Raw genomic sequence first — 20645 nt, forward strand, 5'->3', positions numbered from 1 at the left:
TATATATATATATATATATATATATATATATATATATATATATATATATATATATATATATATATATATTTGTATTTTTTTTCACTTTTTGTATGCTTTTTTATCAGGCATGTTCGAAATAAAATCTTCAAGCCGCTCAGGCGTATCTCTTTACAGAGGTGGAGCCGATAGGCCGACTAATGTACCACTTTGATGTCTGCCAATCACCAATAAATAAGAGAAGAAAAAGAAGAGGAGGGTGGCAAGCGAGAACAACAAGTTAAGAATTAATATAAGCGAGATGGTTGCTGCGCTTTCCATTTGCTGTTTGAATCCTACTTGAAGGAGACATCAGACGGTGCACAGTGTCTCCTGACCACAGCAGAGGCCAGACCCCCCCTCCCCCCCCACACACACACACACACACACACACACACACACACACACACACACACACACACACACACACACACACACACACACACACACACACACACACACACACACACACACACACACACACCCGTGTAGGTACATCATTTGGCCCTGCAAAGGTTGTTCCTGGTATTAGAGACACGCATCGACAATTTAGCTCCTGTAAAACTACTCCGGATGGAAATGGAAATCAGCCTTTTCTCTACATGTCAGGAGTTTGACAAGGTGCAAGTCAACTTCCTGTCAGACATTAACAAGGCCCCGGCAGCAGGTACCGTCTGGTATGGGAACCGAAAGCCTTTGACTGATCCAAATTCCAGCAACTCTCAAGGCATCCTACATTTTTGTTGAACTGCTCTTTGTGTCTCGTCGAGGGTGCACTCACTCTGGTTAAGTTGTACCATGCCATGCTCAGACACGATTAGCCCTCCCTGCAGACTCCTCTCTGGCCCGCACTCACATGATTCCTGTCTCCTTCCTGATTGAGCATGATTGCCACTTGTACATACGTCACCAAGTTGCTGCATCAAGTGCCCATTTGTTTTCCTCAAACTGCAAGGTCTCAGAGAATCAGCACAATAGAGAGCAGCACAGAAAATATGAAGCCAATGCCGACCAGAGACATATGGAGTAAGATAGCTTTCAAAAAGATGTGTCCATGTTATGACTATTCGTAATGATAAACATTTGTATGTAAATAAAAAAAAGTTGTACCCAAAATTCTGCTGTCACACACGAGTCTGATACATTATTAGGGTTAGGATTGTTTCTATGTGAGTATGAATCTAAAAGCTGTGAGTGCAACGTCTTATGAATACAACTCTAATTTCTACGACTACGAGTCTTCACTGTGAACACAAATTCAGGTTTGTAGATACGAGTCGAAAAACTGTTGAAATGACGTCACAGGGGAAAGCAATCGAACCCCGAATGATGCACCAAAGCCGAGGATGGCTTCATAAAATGGTACTGTTTTAAATACATTACAGTTTATGGACGTAAAGACATACTGCTTTAACTTACAAGATGCCAGTTAGTGCTTGCATTAGCTACTAGCATTAAAAGTTGGCTTAAGTTAGTTAATTAGCACTAATGAAGACAAGAACAAAACTAATTTGAGATATAATGTTGACCAAAATATGACTTTTAATGATTTTACGTTATAACTTGTGCCAATTGCCGTATAGATCGGTCCATTTTGTGTATTTATAATATATATAACGTTAATTGTATAAGTTCGGTTTCAATTCCTCTTTGCTCACTGTTCTCGGTAAGTGCAGTTATTTACAAAATGGGCCGATCAGTATGTCTTTACGTCCATAAACTGTAAATTATTTAAAACAGTATCATTCAGGGTTTGATTGCTTTCCCCTGTGACGTCATTTCAACAGTTTTTCGACTCGTACCCACAAACTTGAATTCGTGTTCACAGTGAAGACTCGTAGTCGTAGAAATTAGAGTTGTATTCATAAGACTTTGCACTCACAGCTTTTAGATTCATACTCACATAAAAACAATCCTAACCCTAATAATTCATCAGACTCGTGTGTGACAGCAGAATTTTGGGTACAACCAGTACTCGAGTTGAGGGGGGATGAGGGGGGATGGCACCCCCCCCTGAAATAAAAACGGTCAAAATCATCCCCCCTGTAAAACTGCCATCCCCCCTTTCCATCCCTTATGTCATTTCATCAATGAATGTGGTTTTACTGCTATTTTAACATTTAGAGTCATCGCCAGAAAAATAACACCAGAAAAATAACTTATTGGACAATTCTCACCTGTTTCAAGTAAATTTTCACTTTAAAATAATTAGAAAAATCTGCCAGTGGGACAAGATTTATCTTCTCATTACAAGCAAAAAGATCTTGTTCCACTGGCAGATTTTTCTACTTATTTTAAGGGAAAATTTACTTGAAACAGGTGAAAATTGTTGTTTTTTCCAGTGATGAGTCTTGTTTTAAATGTAATGAGATTTTTTACTAAAATGAGACATTTTAACTAGAAATAAGACAAATATTCTTGTTAAAATTTTGAGTTTATGCAGTGATCCACTTTACTCATCCTGTGAATGACAGTCATATTGATAAGTTCAGAAAACAGTTTTTTATTGTTGTGTTTTGATGTATTTGATGTAAGCCCAGTGGATATTTAAAGCTTACAGAAGGCTGCATTGAACTGCTGCTATGTCATTCCTGCAGTATTTCTGCAGGTGTTTTGGTCAGTGCTATTATTTGTAATATATTATAATATTTGTAATCAGCACAAATTATCTGTCCCCATATGATAAAATCCACCATCCCCCCTGATTTATTTTACAACTCGAGTACTGGGTACAACCTTTTTTATTTACATACAAATGTTCATCATTACGAATAGTTATAACATGGACACATCTTTTTGAAAGCTATCTTACTCCATAGAGACAGCCCTCTCACATTTCTTAAGCAGGCATGTCTTTTTCCAGCCGTCCTGCAGACCAGGAATCATGCCGTACTTGAGAAAACAGAGCCCTCACACTAGCCTAACAAACCAGACTTTAGGAGTCAATCATACTTAGGCACGTTACGGATTTCCATGTATGAGTGCACCTTAACACTGCACCATTTTTATTCTGCCAAGTGTTTGAAATGACCAGGAAATTGGATCTCGAACTTTGGAAATAACACCCCTTGCAAAAGGTGAGGGTTTATGAGAGGATGTCAAGGAAGCTTGGAGACAACAGAAAAGCATGGGTGGGTTTGTGATTTGCATGTGACTTAAATGTCAGTGTGAGAATTGAAAAATGCCTTTTTAGATAGAGACGACTTTGAAAAGGAAGAAAAGAAGACCAGCTGCCTTCTATTCAAGCTTCTGAGGTCCAGGAAACTGTAACTCACCACACGCAGCGGACAAATTTCATTTTAAAGTCACACAAAGGCCATTTATCCACATCCAATAATCTGGTCATCGCAGTCGAGGCGTTGCTTTAACAGCCGGCTTAATAAAGTTACTGCAATTTACTGTCTGGAGCACCTCTGGCACATGTCATGTTAATCACTAGGACGGGCTAATGGCCACCCGTATGCATCTACATTTGACACAGCGCTGTTTCGGTAGTCGTGAATCTGCAGTGGTGCTGTAATCCCTTTCAGATCAGAACATCTGTCAAACACCGTCTCTGAAAATGCGATTTCAAGCTTCACAATGATTCTATATTTACCGCAGAGCTCTGGGTGTTTAACTGCATCACATGCAGACATGTCTGTGACTAAAGGATACCTGTGTGTCTTTTAAACTTCAGTAATAGATGCACTCAAACAACACATCATTCTCTTGCTTAGATACACCAGACATCAAGCCATTATTGCATTTCAACAGGCAATCGCTGGTGCTTAAATAACTATAAAAAGGGAAAGTTATTCAGATAGACAATGATATACACAAGACATGCACCAAGATAATCCACCTACCTGTGTCTAAAGTCTTTATTTCTATGACACGAAAGCAGGAAATAGAAAAATAGGAGAAAGAAAAAAGACAATGAAATTGACACGTCTTGAAAGAATAATTTTACTTCTCATTTTTCAAGGTTATTTGTCAATTGATTTCTTTCTTTTTTTCCCCACACAAATAACTCCAATTCTTGACAAGGTGTTTTCATAAACCTTCTTTATTATTTATCAATCTTTCTTCTCAGTGAAAGAAGTCAGGAAAAAAAAAAAGAAAAAGAAAAGCTAACAAAAAGCCTCGGCTTCCTCGCGGAGTCTGGGGAAGAAACTCCAAAAGTCAAAGTCATCCCCCTTTAAAGACAACACGGGAAACAGAAAAGGTCACATGCAACAGCAATCTGTTTGGCAGACAGTGAAGAGGTGGGATTTCAGAGGAGAGTTGCTCCCCCACGGAGAGGGAAACATGTTGTGCCCATGAAGCTCCATCTTGCACTACAGTACCACTGCTATTATCAAAGTGACAACTCTTTATTGAAATATTGATTCTGCCACTTGCAAGACTGACCGCTGAAGCCAGAATCTAAACAAAGACTTAGCTCAAGCAGCAGCAAGCAAATGAGGTTCAGGGGAAATCCAGTTGAACAAGAACAGAAATCACTTGCATGTTCAAGTATTTGTCTAAAATTTACATCAAATACAAAATACTCTTTGTCCAAAGAAAAAGAAACCAAAAAATAGCACTTTTGTTCTATCATAGGAGAATTTTCTGATTTACAGTCATTGATTGCAAAGTGAATATATCCCTTTTTATGTCAATACATATTCTCATTCTGGTGGTTTTTGGCTTCTCTGCTTGTAAACAGAGAGCGTTTCTTGGACTCGTAAACCATTTCTAAATGAATATTTATCTAAAAGGGTTGCTGAGCATGTGTGTTGAGCTTCTCTCAGCTGCAGACGCTGCAGGTACAGTATATTAGCAGGTTTCTGGGCTGGATGGGATTTTTTTTCCTCCTACTTTAGCTCTTCCCTGAACACCCACGGTTGTAATCCTGATATCAGCTTACAATCCCGCTTGATGTTTGACCGCTTGCCAACCGTGCGGTGACCTCCACCCTTTTAAGACAGTTTTTACGCGTTTGTCATGTATGTGTCTCACGGAGGATGATGGCCCAATGTACATTTAATCAACATCTGCCACTTAGAAAGAAGCCAACTGGACGAATCAGTCATTGCAGAGAGGAGCCAACTTGGCAAGAGGGCGTAAATCATCCCAATTACACGCTGAAGACAGGATGTCTTTCCTAACTATGGAGATGGATAGGGAAACGATTTCAAATATCTACGTGGAGGAGAAAGATGTGTGTGGATTAAAGTCTGCCTGCCGAGCTATTTGTTCCCCCATTTTTGCTCAACACTTGATGCAGTAATGAGAAGTTGGCTCTTTAATTATTCAAATCAATTTTGCATTTATACATATTTCTCAAGGTAATGGCATGTCCCTGTCCAATATCTTATTCTATACAACTTAAAAAAGTTGGGATGCTGAAAAATGTAAATAAAAACAGAATGGAGGGATTTGCAAATTATGAAAGCCAATATTTAATAAATACAGAAAACATATACAATGTTTAAACTGAGGAAATGTACTCTTGTAATTGTAATCTTAATTTACAAACAAAAAAAAAGTGTAATTTTGAATTTGATGGGTGCAACAAATGTCAGATAAACTGGGACAGGCCAATGTTTACTCCATCTCCAGATGGTGGCGTTTTTGGAAAAGCAATGTTCTTCCATTCTCGAATCAGTTTTGGGTCATATTAGACATATTTTTTTTAATTTTGTTTCCATATGCCTTCATTTGGAGAAGAGTCTGGACTACAGGCATGCCAGTTACTCAGAACTCCTCTACTACAAAGTTGTGCTTTTGTAATGGATGTAGTATGTGGTTTAGCATTGTCTTGCTGAATTGTGCAAGTCCTTCCCCGACCCAGTCGTTGTCTGGATGGAAGCATTTGTTGCTCCAAACCTTTAAATTCCTTTCACCGTTGAGCTCTCCTTTCAGGATGTGCAAGCTTTTCATTCCGTAAGTACGAATGATTCCCTTCTTTAGTCTAGAGGATTTGGTTTCCATCATTTCCTCCAAAAAACCTATTTCAGATTTTCTCTGAACACAGCCCAGTTATCCACTTTGCCTCAGTCCATTTTAACGGAGCTCTGGGTCAGAGCAGACAGCGATGTTTCCGGATCATGTTGACATGTCGCTTGTCCTTTGTGTGATATAGCTTTAATCTGCATTGGTGGATGGCACAATGGCGTGTGTTCTTACACGGTGATTTCCAGAAGGGCTCCTGAGCCCAGGGAGTGATTTCCATTACAGAGTCATGCCTGTTTTTAGAGCACAGCCGCTTGAGAGCTGAAGATAATGGGCACTCAAAATGTAGCTATTTTCTTTTAGCTTTGTCCCATGTATGCAGACATTTCTTTAGGTTCCAGATATCATTTGAATATATCTGACTGTACCCTGGATGATGAGATCCACGGTTTTTTCTAAAATTATTTCCCAATTTGTGACACAAATTTGTCTTTTTTATTGGTTGCAATTTGGTTAAATTGCTGCCCCCTTTAACTACGAGAGTCCCTGCCTCTCAAAGATGCTCTTTTATATTCAGTCATGTCAACGAACTGTTGCCAGGTAACATAATTGGTTGCAAGATGGGTTTTTTGGGTTTTCTTTTTTACTACCACTTACGTTCCACCCTCTTGTTAGCCATGGCTCAACTTTTCTGATATCTGTTGCTGCAATTAAATTCAAAATGTGTTCATATTTTTTGGTATAATGTTTTTATTATGTCAACACAAGACTTGCAAATCATTACACCTTGTTCTTTTTTTACATTACACTTGCAGCATCCCAACCTTTTTGGATCTGGAGATGTGAAAAAAACAAATTAGTACCATTTCATTTTTAATAACCAGCTCCTACCTGAGCTCCATGATGCTCGTCACGTTTCCAGATGGGTAGATGCGGCGGATGAAGTTGAAATCCCCGACGTAGAGGCTGCCGTCGATGCCCCACGCCAGAGCCACCGGTGCCAGCAGCTTGTTGCCCTGAGCCTGGCCGTTACAGCTGGGGCAGGAGATGCTCCGGCGCCGGCCGTTCCCCATCACCGTGGAGACCACGGGTGGCTGCAGGGAGATGAACTGGTTCTCCCCGCTGCCTTTGTACAGGATGCCTGGGAAGCAAAGTAGTGTGTTGGTCAGCAGATGCAGACAAGTCTTCACGGACGCAGAAGACAGACCAGGACAAACTGGAACCAGAAAACTCTCCAAACAGAATAATGAGAAAAGGCGCATATTAAACAGACCGTTGATATTTAATGTAATAGGGCTTGGTCGCCAAGTTGCATTCTGGGACGCGGCGGCCAGGTTGGCAGCTTTGTGAGTGTAAACAAAGATACTCTATACAGAAGATAGCGCATTACCGTTACTGCCAATGGTATGAAATGGTATACACTTCCGGTCTCCTAAGTGGGCGTGGTCGCCCCTCTCCCTACATCGTTTTGGAACATACAACACTAGATACAGTACAACTTTAATATTTGCGCCTTATTTTGCCGCTCGTTTTTTTTTTATCTGCTACCTTTTATCTGCCGCCTTCTATCTGCTCTGCTTTATCAGATATCAACCCAGTACAAGATCATCGAATCAGTCTAATATTCTTTTTTCCCTTCCAAAAAGACTTCAATAATAACAATAACAGTATTATTAAGCAAAGAAGCAAGTTTTATTTTAGTTTTAAACTTCATTTTATCCGATGGGAAAACGACTTTGGCAGTTCTGCAGTGGCCGACGACTCTGAGCAGAGCTATGTATTATTATTATTATTATTATTATATTATATTATATTATTAGCAATGAGAGCCAAATCTTGCGAGAGTGCGTTGCTCAGAGAGAGATAGGTCTCAAACAAAGTTCATTTTCTCCTAATCTGTCGGTCTGAAAATTGCCATTTTGGTGTCATAATGTTCAGAAGGAATGTGGCTTTTGAAAAATGGGTCCCATATTTACTTAGGTTACTATGGGGCGAAGGAATTGGTAATAATCTGTGCTCACGTTCACTTTTCCCATAGGACTCAATAGACTCAGGACCTGCTGTTAGTCTCCTAAAGGGGCGGGGCAGTGGGGAAACCCACGTGACACAGATACAGGAAACACAACCGTAGTGGGGGGTAGAGTTTATAGAACGTCTCTGGTGTAAACAAACAGCAGTGTGGTAGCACCAAGTGAACAGACGAAACGCAAAAAAAAAATGTAAATGCCGGAAAGGAACTGGAATTTACCGGGATACCTTAAACAAGGAAGCCAGGGAGCGGTATATGGATAAAATAATGATTATTAACGGTTTGGATCCATATGAAATCCCTACTAAAGAGTGGAGCTCCGACGAGGTTTTACTGCCGCAGTTCCGCACAACCGACGTCTTCGGCTAGCTTGTTTGCGGTGTGAGCGCCTACACTTCGGAGCAGTTCCGTTGTTATAAGTCGTTGGAGTCTCATGTGCAGTTCACAAATGGATGGGCGCAGGAGCTTCAGATCATAAAGCCGGCAAACTGTGGGAACACGGTTATCCGGTCAAAGGTAAGCTGCGCTCCATACTAGCAACTGTTAGTGCTTTGTAGCAGCATGCACACGTGTGCTTTTAACTAGGTGTTAAAAAAGTGTAGTTAAGCTATATAAACTACATTACAGAATAACGGAAAGTAACGATTACAAGTAAGACACAACGAAGAGGGAGCACGTCTGTACACAGTGCGCAGGGGTCCCAAGAGCAGCTAAGTTAGCTTCCAACATGTCGGCTCCGCCAAGTGATGACGTCAAGACGACCAAGCCCTATATGAGTCGGGGTTGATGTGTCAAATATATTTGTTGTATTTTATCTGTAGAAGGATCTGGACTAGAAGTGAGTCATTTCAGCACCAGGGCTCTTCTACTATGAAGCTATGATGTTGTCATGGATGCAGTCTGCTGTTTAGGATCGTCTTGCTGAACTGAGCAAGATGCTGTCCGGATGGGATCATACGTAGCTCTAAACGTATATAATACCTATTTTCAGTTGTGTTCAGGACAGTTTCATCTCTTGTGCAATGCTGAATAGGACATAGTAGCTATTGAACCACCAGTTAGACAGTCTACATTTTGGGTACATTTGCATGCTAACCCTAACCCTAGGTTACAGATTTTGTTTGTTTGTTTTTTTTGCTCAGCAGACTCCAACTCCCAAGTGTTTTTTTTCAAAAATGACCACAAAATGTTTCTAAATCTAGAGTCACAAAATGCTTTTGTTCATAAACTCTGCAGTAAAACGTGCAAAGTTGTGTTTAAATTAGTTCTGTTTATGTGATTTCAAGTGAAGCTAAGACAATGGTCTGATTTAAATAGTGCAGGGAGTTGAAGCAGCACGCAGGCAACCTGCTGACCATTAATTTAACTGATATATCCCAATACGGCAGAGCTCCAGCGCTGCCTCTGAGGGCTCTTGGAAATCCTCCATAAAGCTGAAGTATATTTTATGTAAAATTATGTTCTTTTAACGAGACGGCGGGCATGTTTTTTCCCCAAGTCACAGAGAGGTGGTAAACATAAATACAGGGCCGCGGACGTCTTTTTAATAACGGTCCATACGTTTCACTGAAGACCCACCAAATGTGGTGAGTCACAACAGATGAATATTTTAACAAGAAGCAGATATAACTGGCTTTTTAGGAGGGGGGGGGGGCGCATGGATATAGTGGGACTCTCTTCAAAGGGGGGAAAAATACATCAAAGGAAAGAAGTGCATGCTGGGAGCACTTAATTATTCACATGGAGCAACTTGTGTGAATTCACTCTGCCTCTGTCCTAATTAGTGGATCTATGACACCACTGACTGGCCACATAATGCCGTTCTCCCATGGCGCCGTACCGTAAGCCATCGTAACTCTCAGTGTATGTTAAATCAAGCGTGCGAGCCGTGCGGCTTGTCCCCTTCTCTGATTAGTTCCTTTCATTGATTTAACTGATTGAAGGGCAAATTCAAATGAAGGCACAGTCTGGCTAGACTCTTGACGAGATGATCTGACCAATCCGTCTTTTTGTATACGACAGCATTACACATTCGCCTCTAACAAAGACAAATAGGTCCTGGGCGCCGCTTTATGCGACGCCTGGAAATGAGTGACCTTGGGACTTTAATTGAACTGTGATCTATTCCTCGGCTCACTGAGAGAAACACACTGTGGGATGAAAATGCTCAGTGAGCTGCACCAAGAAAGAAAAAATTAAATAAATGAATAAATCAATGAAAACCGAATGAAACAAATAAGCTGTATAATATGATTAGAATGTTAGCATCTGTTTGTCTAATAACTTGTGAACATTATCTGGAGAGAAGGGGACGTTTCTAACGTCCAGGATGCAGTGCGGTCTGCGGGATGTGGAGCCGGTTGGTTTGGCCGACATTCAGCTTTGGCAAGGCTGGTGTGGTCCCTTTTCATCAACACTTCCATCACAGTACACTGTACTTGCACGTTTTACCATAGGCTATTAAACATTGTAATGAATAGATTAAATACACGTATCAATCATCACCCCTACCACCGTCACCCCCAACACTTGCGACGCGTCACTCTTTCACTTTGATTTTTCTCCCACAAACATAATGTCTTCCGCCAGCTTAAGAGTGAGTGAGCAGATTAAGGTTCAGCTTTCTTCCCTCAAGGACACTTGGGCATGACACATTACTGCTGATGATTGCAAGGATCAAGCTCGTGATGTCACAGCTGGAGAGCTCAACTGATGGGAATTTGGCTTGTGATGATCCGGCGCTCCGGGCTGCAGACGGGGACTCCTGCAGTGTCTCTGCTTAAATGGCTTTAGAGTCCACCGACGTGTATACATAGATGAATATTGCACTTTAACTTATCTGTGGGCTGGACGGAGGGCTGAGAAAAACTTTGATGTTTCCACAAAGTATTCCCACATTTATCGGCAAGTAAGTTCTGTTTGCCCGAACAGCCTGAAAGAAGCTGCTCCGACAGATTTTGCAGAGGAGGAGTCGGAGCAGCTGAATGGATCCGCCGTTGAATACGTGTCTGCTTATTGATTAGTAAATGAATGGTGTGGAGGCGGGTTGGAAATCTGGATAGAAGGTGGCGAAAGACAGAAATTGCTGCTCGGCTTGGCGCAGTGCGAAACAGGAGAGAATCTGTTGTCTCTGCTGTATCCAACCGGCACTTAACCCTAACCTCACTTTAACAGCGTGCCACACAGCGTTCAGCACTTTACTGAACGCTCACGCACCTTTACACTCAAAGTTATGTGGGATTTGTCAAATAACACACTCCGATCAACAGGAAATAAAGTGATACTCTCTTACATGAGAAGGTAGCCCCGAAGGCCAGTTGCTAGTATAGAAAATAACTAGAACTAGAAGTAATTACAGGAATATTGGCAGAAAGGTCAAAATGTCATCGTCACAAAGTCTACAGTACATAGAGATGATAATATGTCACTGCGCTCTACCAAACTGAAAATATTCCTTCCTCGAAGACATTACAGAAGGCAATAATTTGTTTGATAAGAGACTAATTTGAATCATGTGGTGGGAAATAAAAAGAATCTTTCATGTCGACATCACAGCTTCTGAGATGATTAATGGTGCAAATGCAAGACCAGGCCTCCGTATGTGATAAAAAATTGGAGCGCCCTGAGCAATGTCACCTTGGTGACACGTGGCGAGTGCGGAGACTGGTAGGGGACGGATTGGAGAGTGTCTTAATTGCACCCTGTCCTTCTTTGTTCTCCTTTTGCACCATGTCTTCCTTCAAGATACCACCCAGAGTCCCACCGATCCTGATTAAGGCTAAAAGCAGGCAGGGGACCTCTCTCCGTTGCTTAAAATGCAGCACGTGTTGCGAGCTGTATAGTACTTATACTCAGAGATACCGCCCTGCTCAACCCTGGCTGTGTCCAATAAGTATCAGCCATGTTACCCCAGATAAAGACATGCTGCAGATTGAGAGGAAAAGGCATAGCCACTTGTATCGAAGCAACGAGGGGCAGAGGGACGCGACTACGGCACAGACACCGGCAATTTGCCTTATCTGGTCTGACAGGCTCCGGAGCAGAGGCAGGCAGAGCTAAGGAGCGCTCTTTTTTTGCACAGGTCTCTACGCCGCAAATGATGAGAGAAAATTTCCTCAGACGTTCCAAGTGGGGCTAAAATGAAGCAGGAATCACAACAAAGAGCGATGGCCAATGTTTGGAGATAAACTGCTGTGCAGCTGCAGAGGACCACTGCTTGCTAACATGTCGGTTGAGGACATTAGTCAAGGTTTACAGCATTAAAGAATCAATACTGGGGAGCAGCAATGAAGGCAGGCAGCGATATTTGGATTCATCTTCTTGTCGACCAAGGAAATCGAACTGCATTCCTCGCCCAAAAACCCCGCACGCGTGCTGGTATAAATCTCGAATGTCAAAAAGTGGCTGAACGCAAGTCTGAATAATTCAGTTTGGATGGAGAAAATGCAAAGGAATGAAACTGGGTTCCTACTCACAACCTCTGAAATAAAAATTAATGTGTGAAGGCAAAAATAGATATGATCACAGATAGGGTTGGGATTCTTCATGAATCCCATCTTGCACTATAGACATGCCGTATTAACCGGCTTTGCCAAAGCTGCTGATGAAAACATGGAGTCTACCCAAGCTCACGTTTCTGGTTTGTTCTTTCATGGAGTTAACAGCACTGCAGGATGAAGCTGAAGCACTTGGCAAACACATTAAGCGTATGTTGAAAAAGAAGTAAATAAGACTGAAAAGCATAAGTCCGCTCGACTGTTTTTTGTTGACTTTAAAATTAGCCGAACTTCTGCAATATCAGTTTTTGTTATGAAAGGACAAGTGGAAATACAAAAAAGAAAAAAAAAGGCACCTTCGGGAGACTGCAGCATTTACAGCATAAGAAAAGCTCTGCACCATCTGGCTCCTGTTTTATTTTTGTCATCGCCATTTCCATGTACAACAACAATCCTGCTCATGCCCATTTGGTTTCCTGATGAATTCAGGCACAGAACAGCTCAATCTAATAGAGTATGCATTAACATATCACACATGCTGCACCTATCTACCTATCTGTTGATCACGAATGCATCTCACAAAACCCCCCGCTGTGATGCTGCCGCACTCAAGCCTTTGGAGACGGTTACGCTTTACTTCGAGACAGGTGGGATGAAACGCAGAATGCACCAGCAGCAGACAAGCTAGCGGCGTATTCTCAGTGTTCTTTCGCTCACTTCTGAAACTTTCGGGTTCTGAATGGTTTGACAGATTGGGTTTAGCGACGAGCTCCAAAGTCTGTTCTTTTTGATGTTCGACAAAGACACAGGACAAAGTAGCATCAAGATTGAACAAAGAAACAGCCCTCTCTGACATGTTTTCCACAAGCCTATCTGATAAAAAAAAATCCCCAGACTTTTACATTCTGCGAGATGCTGTGAATGCAGGATGCATGGCTGATACTGCTGTGAGTAATGTGGAACGAATAGCGGCGCCTCTGTCAATTGTGGGTGTGGGATGCTATGAAAGTCTATATTTAGGAAAGGAGGCAGCACCGAGTCAAACTACACAAACATTCCTACCCGCCGTGTGCAGAGCCGAAATATCTGCTAACAAAAATAATCTCAGTGGTTTTCTTTAGCATTTGATGAGCCGGGGTGAAAAAGAAACAAAAAAGGGAAAAGAGTTATGGTTAAGAGTCAGGCAGCTGCAGAGGCTTTTGTGAGGAGGCTCCTCACCGGGAACGGAGCTCCTCATGAATGCACGTCCACATCAGGGCCGTGGAGACGCCACACAGAGACCCCGCGCTCCATCTTTCTGTTACTGATGTTGGAAATGCTCTCCACACACCGAGAATGCTTGTAAAAGCAAGTTGCTTACATCAGTAGCCCCCGCCCAGTTTATTTATTTCTTATTTTTCTAACTATTTACATAATTTTTCCACGGGGGACGAATACGTTTCCACTTGAAAAATGACAGCTTGTGCGATGTAGGAAGGGAAAACCTGTGCGCATCTCAAAGCACCAGGCATTTCACTGGGTTTCTAAGTGAGTCATCCCCGACGCCGACGCCTGCATTCAACATGAACCGCGCTGCTGCGCAAACCGCTGATGGCTGCTGAAGGCCAAACTGTCGGCTGATAAAAGCTTATGAGAGGCAGAATTTTTGAGGAATCGACTTAATCACTTCTGAAACACAGAACCACAAAAGGGAGGGAGTCAGAAAAGGTCGCGCTTGGCGGCCGGTGAACAAAAGGAGGATATAAGTGTAAGGGTGCGTCCCAATACTCCCCCTCGCCCTCCTTTTCTTCCCTAACCCTAACTTTTGCGCGTTCCCGTGAAGGTAGTGGTGTCCCAATTCCTCTTTTCACCTAGGGGGAGGGGGCATAACGAGGGCTAGGGGCTGAGAATAGCCCCTTCAAATCGAGGGATTTCAGATGCTGACTTGGCGAGCGAGGGGGTATGAAAAAAAGAGGCTCTGCGTCGATTTGACTCGCCGACCGAAGGCAAACAGGCAGACTGGTCTCAGAGAAATAGAGAGAAATAATCCTGTGACTCGTCAGATTTGTTTTGGATGTTTCTGATATAATAGTCTTCAGAAACCACAAAGTAATCCAGCTGTTATCTGGGTAATTTACACACTTTCAGATAAAGTTGCGGAAGATCACGCCAGAATAAAGGGATTTATGGTTCCGCGTTACACCAACGCAGATCCTACGGCGGAGGTTACGCAACCTCCGCCGTAGGCTCTGCGTCGATTTAACGCGGACCCAAGCTCCGGACCCGGCAGACAGAAATCTCTAAATTTCGGAGCAAATTTCTTAACAGGCGTAGCTACAACTGTTAGATTTCATCTATTAAACCAACATCTTCCTAAATGATTTATTTCAGCCGGCGTGATTCTCAACAGAGCTGCGTCCCGGGAGAGAGTGTCTCTCCCGGGGCTGACGGAGCAGCCTGACCCGGCGGAGACGTCTGTTCTCGGGCTGTGAGCTGAGGCTGCTCCCCGGGGGCGGCGGCTCTTCTCATCTCCGAAAACATCGGGTCAAATTTCTTAACAGGCGTTATTTGGATAAACTGAGCCCCGGTTGGGGATCTTAAGGTTACCATTATACCTGAAAAAATATTAAAACTTAATAAAGTGCCATATTAACAGCGCTACAGCTGAAATTAAAACAGCTTTTGGCTCTCTGCTTCCTGATCAGGTTAGGGATGAAAACGAGGGGGAGTAGGAGAAATGGGACAGGCACCTGGGCCAAGTGCCCTAGATCTCAAGTGCCCTAAAATCTCCCCCTTCTTTTTTAGGGCTTAGGGAAGAAAAGAAGTGCGAGTGGAGAAAAGAAGGGCGAGTGAAGGAGAATTGGGATTGGGCCTAAGTGAATGTAGGTGTTTGACCCTGTAGAAGCCACGACTTTACTTTACATCCTATACATGAGGTTTTGATGAACTTATTCATTCTACTAACTGAAGATTTGTTCATGAAACCAGACGATAAGGTTAGTGGATAACAACAAAAAAATAATTTTCTCTCATTTTAAGCCTCTAAAAGAAAATTTAAAGTCACTTTTCTCAGTTTTAATTAAGAAGCTTTTCCTTTTTTTTTTTTTTTTTTTCAATTAAATACCTGGTGGATACTCTGAAATAGCAAAAGTTGAGAGCAGAGTTTCAGAACATTTGCTTACTGAAGCCGTGAGGCGCAGAGTGCAATAACATGAAGATAAACTCAGAATACAAATATTTCTTTATGAAAATAAAATAGCAAAACTAAAAAGAGAGAAGAAAACTCCTTATTTTTGCGGTTTGACAAAGATTCATGTTTTTTGTTCTTTGTTTTTTTTATATTTTAGAATCAAATCAAAGAAACAGAAAGGGCTTTTCTTATTTTTTCACTCTGATCCTGAATGATAAAAAACAAGTGGGGAAAATGATATTGATCTGCTTGTTTAACAGCTTTAACTCCAAAAACACAAAAGAACAACAACAATGTTTTGTTTAATTCCACTAAATGATGGGAAGACCACCCACGACAAAGAAAAATAAACCGTCCTAAAAAAATAAATGCACTTTCACAGTCGTGACGGCACTCGAGCCGCGCGCCGAACCGAACGGGGAACTTTCTGGGATTGGAAAACACTCTCCGACCTCAGAGTCCAGCAAAGTGATCAGTTATGGCCGCGAGACGGTTCTGCGTGCAGCATGGCCCCCGAACATTTTCCCAGCAAAACTTTCATCCGTACAAGCTGCCAGCTCCGACGCGCTGACATCACGGCGTCTCTTAGGTTTAGAACTGCATCGTAGCAGCGCTAACATGCACCAGATTGGCCTTGATTGATCCTACCATACTTATGCCGATGACACACAACTCTATATTTCAGTGTCACCACATGACTACAGTCCCTACTCTCATTGTGTAACTGTATTCATCAAATCAATGAGTGGATGTGCCAGGATTTTCTCCAGCTAAATGCAGAAAAGACAGAGGTGATCATTTTTGGCCCTAAAAATGAAAGGGGAAAGATCAGCGCTCACCTTGGCTCCATGTCATTGACAGCTACAAATCAAGCCAGAAATCTAGGTGTAATTATTGACTCAGACCTGAACTTCAACAGCCATCTAAAGTTTATCACCAAATCTGCCTATTACCACCTGAAAAACATTGCTAGAATTAAGGGGTTTCTGTCTAAACAAGACATGGAAAAACTTATTCATGCATTCATTTTCAGTAGGTTGGATTATTGCAACGGCATCTTTACAGGCCTTAACAAGAAATCTATCAGGCAGCTGCAGCTGATCCAGAACCTGCCACCAGAGTCCTTACAAACACCAGGAAACTGGACCACATTACACCGGTCATGAAATCACTACACTGGCTTCCAGTGAATCAAAGGATAGAGTTTAAAATCTTACTGCTGGTCTACAAAGACCTGAATGGTCTTGGACCAAAATACATGCTGGATCTGTTAGTTCCTATGAAGCTCCCAGACCCCTGAGGTTCATCTGGTTCTGGTTTGTTGTGGTTCCCAAGAACCAGAACCAAGCAAGGTGAGGCAGCGTTCAGTTATTCTGCTCCTCACCGGTGGAACAAACTTCCTGTAGACCTGAGGTCTGCTTCAACTGTAGATCCTTTAAATCAGGGTTAAAAACATTACTGTTTACTGAAGCGTATTCTTAAATTAAATACCTGCTGTATTCTACTGCGCTTACTTTTTAACAACTTGTGCTTTTCATTATTTTACCTCTTTTCTTATCATTTTATTTCATTTTATTTGTTATTTACTGTTTAATTGTGTCTTGCCGTTTTTACCGGTATCAAACCCGGTTATGGGGAGGGTTTTGGCAAAAATTAACAGCGAAAGTAGAAAACGCCAAAGACAAGTTGCCTTTTGGTTCGCACAAACAACATACAGTAAATACACTTCATTTGTGTTTCTCCTTCCTGCTTTGGTTTTTATTTTTCACTTGCCCTTTTTTTCATTCTTACAAATTCTAAAAAATGTAAGTAAACATCTCCCGACAGCTCTTGTTGAACGGCCTGACAAAACATCTCCGATGTCCAATACAAGAAAAGCAGAGCAGTGATCTGCTCTCCATCCCGTGTTACTGTCTTGTTTATTTATCTTTACTCCACCAACTCCAAATATTGAATCACTTTTCTAAGCGAACGACACAAACGCAGTTAAAACAGCAGGTGTATCCGCCCCTTTAATCTGATTGGTTTAAGAGTAAATCGTCCCCCACGTGGGGTGCGCTCTTATGATTGGCTGAAACAAAGGAAGATATCTGATTGGTTGCAGATCCTTCCCTGTTAAAAAAACGTATTTGTGGATCGAGTCACGTCAGGGGAGTCTCAAAAGTCACGCGCAAATCCAGCACAGCTCACAGACAAAAAAACATTTGTAAATCATATTCAGTTATATTTGTGTATCTTGTCCTACGCACGTGTGAATCGGTCTGTGCATTTGTGAATTTTGTCCAGTGCATTTGTGAATCGGTCTGTGCATTTGTGAATTATAAGACTGTTCTAGCTCCAAAGTAAGCGGGCGTTCCTGAAGCTGCAATCTAATCCCTGATGAAAATTAAAACTTGAATTGAATTAATCAAAACAAACACGGAGCGTCCTTTAAACTTTAAGTAGAAGTTGTGAGAAGCTAGCAAGTAGCAGGCAGACAAGCTGACAAGCTCAGGGATGAGTTTCTGATCCACTTTGACGCTCTTGTTCTCTGGGACATTGTGAGGCGCCAGAGAAGAAGCAGATGAATAAAAGTTTTACACAGCCGGGGAAAAAATCCCCCCAAAAATAAAATGCACCTAAACAGAAGACATATAAATCATACAGAACCTGTTTACTAAAGAAGAAGAGGGATGGGGCCTGAAAGCCCCCTCTGACTGTGGACCAACTTGGGCTGTTTCAGAGATGGAAGGGACGTAAATTGCGTCGGACAACCAGAACAGCGATTGTGAGCCATCGAGGGTTTGATGTCAAAACAGCGGTCTGGTAAACTGACAGTGCGGAGCAGGCTGAGGCCCTGAGGCGCACTTCGTACAAGCGCAGTCATATTACTGTCTCCGCGGCAGCAACACGCTGAAACCATTAAACAGTGCACCGACTGGATTCCTCCAATTATCGAGTGTGACAATGTGACCTCGTGGTGCCGAACCCCGGCGGTGACTCCGCTCTATTTGTGTTTGATCGTTTCATTATGCGCGATTCACTTTTTGGTGCCTGCGACAGAGACAAAGTCGTGTCCGTTTACTGAACCTGGCGATTACAGAGAAACCTGACTGATGTCAGAGAGGGGAATTAATTACATTTATTGAACTGACGCAAGAATTAAACACAACGCCGTTCGTCAGAAGCGTAAAGCCTTTGCAGGCGGCAGAAAGCCGGCTTCCTCTCTTAAAATAGCAGCGCGGGTGGGGGGTGGGGGGGGGATCGCAGCGCGCCCTGCACCCTGGTGACTTACTCGCTGATTTATTCAGTCATTACTGTGAATGATTGGCCCTTCAAAACTCTCCTCCATTATCTGCAGATGGGATGACGAACCATATTTCATTCTGTTTCAAGCTTTTATTGCGGTGATTCAGGGTAAAAGACCACCTGCCTGTAACCCAAAGAGGCCACCGCAGTCACACACCTGCACACGTGTAGGGGACAGATGAGCCATTCTTACCGTTCTGAATGTCCAATATGTGGTGCTTGTCTAACATCCAGCCTCCCACGTTGGAGGCATCCAGTTCATAACCTTGTAACATCGCCGTCCTCTTCTCCCAGAGCACCACATCAAGGCAGGACTCGTATTCGTACCCCACTGACACTGGAAATAATGACAGCAGATACCCACGGTGAACAAGGATGAAACCTTTTTACTTGCAACACATAGCGGCAATGGAGCTTGCAGCCGAGGAGACATTCGGCACACGTGGCGCGGCTGTTTTTCCGCGCCTGCCCCGACTGCTGGCTCTCTGACTATGTAATTCTCCCCAGCTGGGATGATTTCCGAGGACCTGTGGGGTTTCTGAGCCTCACCTGCACCGTCTGGATTTGATGTGCCTCTCCTCTCATTTGTCTGTTTATCTTGCAGCCGATGCAGAAGGACACAATGCGAGAGCGTGTGCGTAAACTGGTGTGAGTTATGTAAACAATAAAAGGCTCAGACGGTGCCACATTAAAGTAAATATAATAAATGCTGCGACATGGTTGGAGCCGTAAGCCCTGAATGAATCCTGTTGATCCTGCTCCAATATTCATCCTTCTTAACAAAATCCCACCGTCCTCCTGGGACATTGACAACTTTGTCAGCAAACTGTTAAGATGAAAATGTTACAGCATGTGATGCTGCTAAATAAGCTGAGATAAAAGAAAAAGCCCGTGTGCGTTTGAACCTTTTACGATCAAACTATTCCATCTGTCTAATCTTTAATTTTATTCTGAAATAGTTAGTGGTTGTGACTATTGACTCCGTGCTGATTTTTTTTCAGGCCACCGCCTCGCAGGCATCGTTTTCATTCTTGCACAGCTGCCGAAATATCACACATGCTAAATAAAAGACGTCAGCAGAAAGAGAAAAAAAAGCAATGGCCTTCAAAAATGCAGCACGGGGGGGATTTAGAGATTTCACACCACCTGCTATACATACATCTTTATTACTTGAGGTCAAAGAAGAGAAGTCCCCAGCTAAATAACTCAATTTAAAAATAAGTAAAACCAGTCTTAAAAAGTTCAGCCAGGGTTCAGCGCCTGCAGGCTTTTCCGACGGTGAACCCGTTTGCTTACGCAACATCTTGCGCCGGCAGCTTCCGCGGCGGGAACAAACTCACCCACAGCCTCCGCCAGGCCAAAGACCTTCTGATTGTAGGCGTCTGTTTTATCCCAGATGAAGGTGTAGGAGAGGTCGGGGAAGGCGGGGAAAGACTTCTGGAACTGGCGGCCCATGACGGCCACCATCAGGTGCACCTTCATCAGGCCGAAGGGGAGGCGCTCCTGGGTCAGCAGCACCTTGAGGATGGGCTTGTAGCCAGCTGCCCTGGAGCTCAGGTACACCAGGTTGAGGTCACTGCCCGGTATGGCTACTTGCTCGTGAAGTACCTAGGATTTTAATTAGCAGTCAGTCTGGTGCCAAAACCACAGTGTGAAGTGTGGAGTAAAAAAAAAAAAAAGAAAATTAAAAAAAAGTAGACTACAGCTAAAAGGAGCTATGGGGGTT

The 20645-nt window shown here is 42.7% G+C and overlaps 1 protein-coding gene across 8 annotated transcripts in view; it reads right to left on the minus strand.

Moving 5' to 3' along the window:
• The window catches only part of si:dkey-237h12.3 (teneurin-3), a 236668-nt gene that overhangs the window by 35988 nt on the left and 180035 nt on the right, over positions 1 to 20645 (minus strand). For 6 of the 8 annotated variants that reach the window (XM_061724890.1, XM_061724888.1, XM_061724887.1 and 3 more), the window contains 4 exons: positions 20260 to 20527; positions 19113 to 19256; positions 6829 to 7078; positions 3867 to 3887 (listed from right to left, as the gene is read on the minus strand). In XM_061724890.1, coding sequence (XP_061580874.1) covers positions 3867 to 3887; positions 6829 to 7078; positions 19113 to 19256; positions 20260 to 20527 — 683 coding nt within the window. The remainder of the gene's footprint in view (positions 1 to 3866; positions 3888 to 6828; positions 7079 to 19112; positions 19257 to 20259; positions 20528 to 20645) is intronic. The other 2 variants (XM_061724889.1, XM_061724885.1) reach the window with 1 other exon arrangement.

This window comes from Cololabis saira, chromosome 7 (genome assembly GCF_033807715.1).
Source record: "Cololabis saira isolate AMF1-May2022 chromosome 7, fColSai1.1, whole genome shotgun sequence".
NCBI classification, from domain to species: Eukaryota; Metazoa; Chordata; class Actinopteri; order Beloniformes; family Belonidae; genus Cololabis; species Cololabis saira.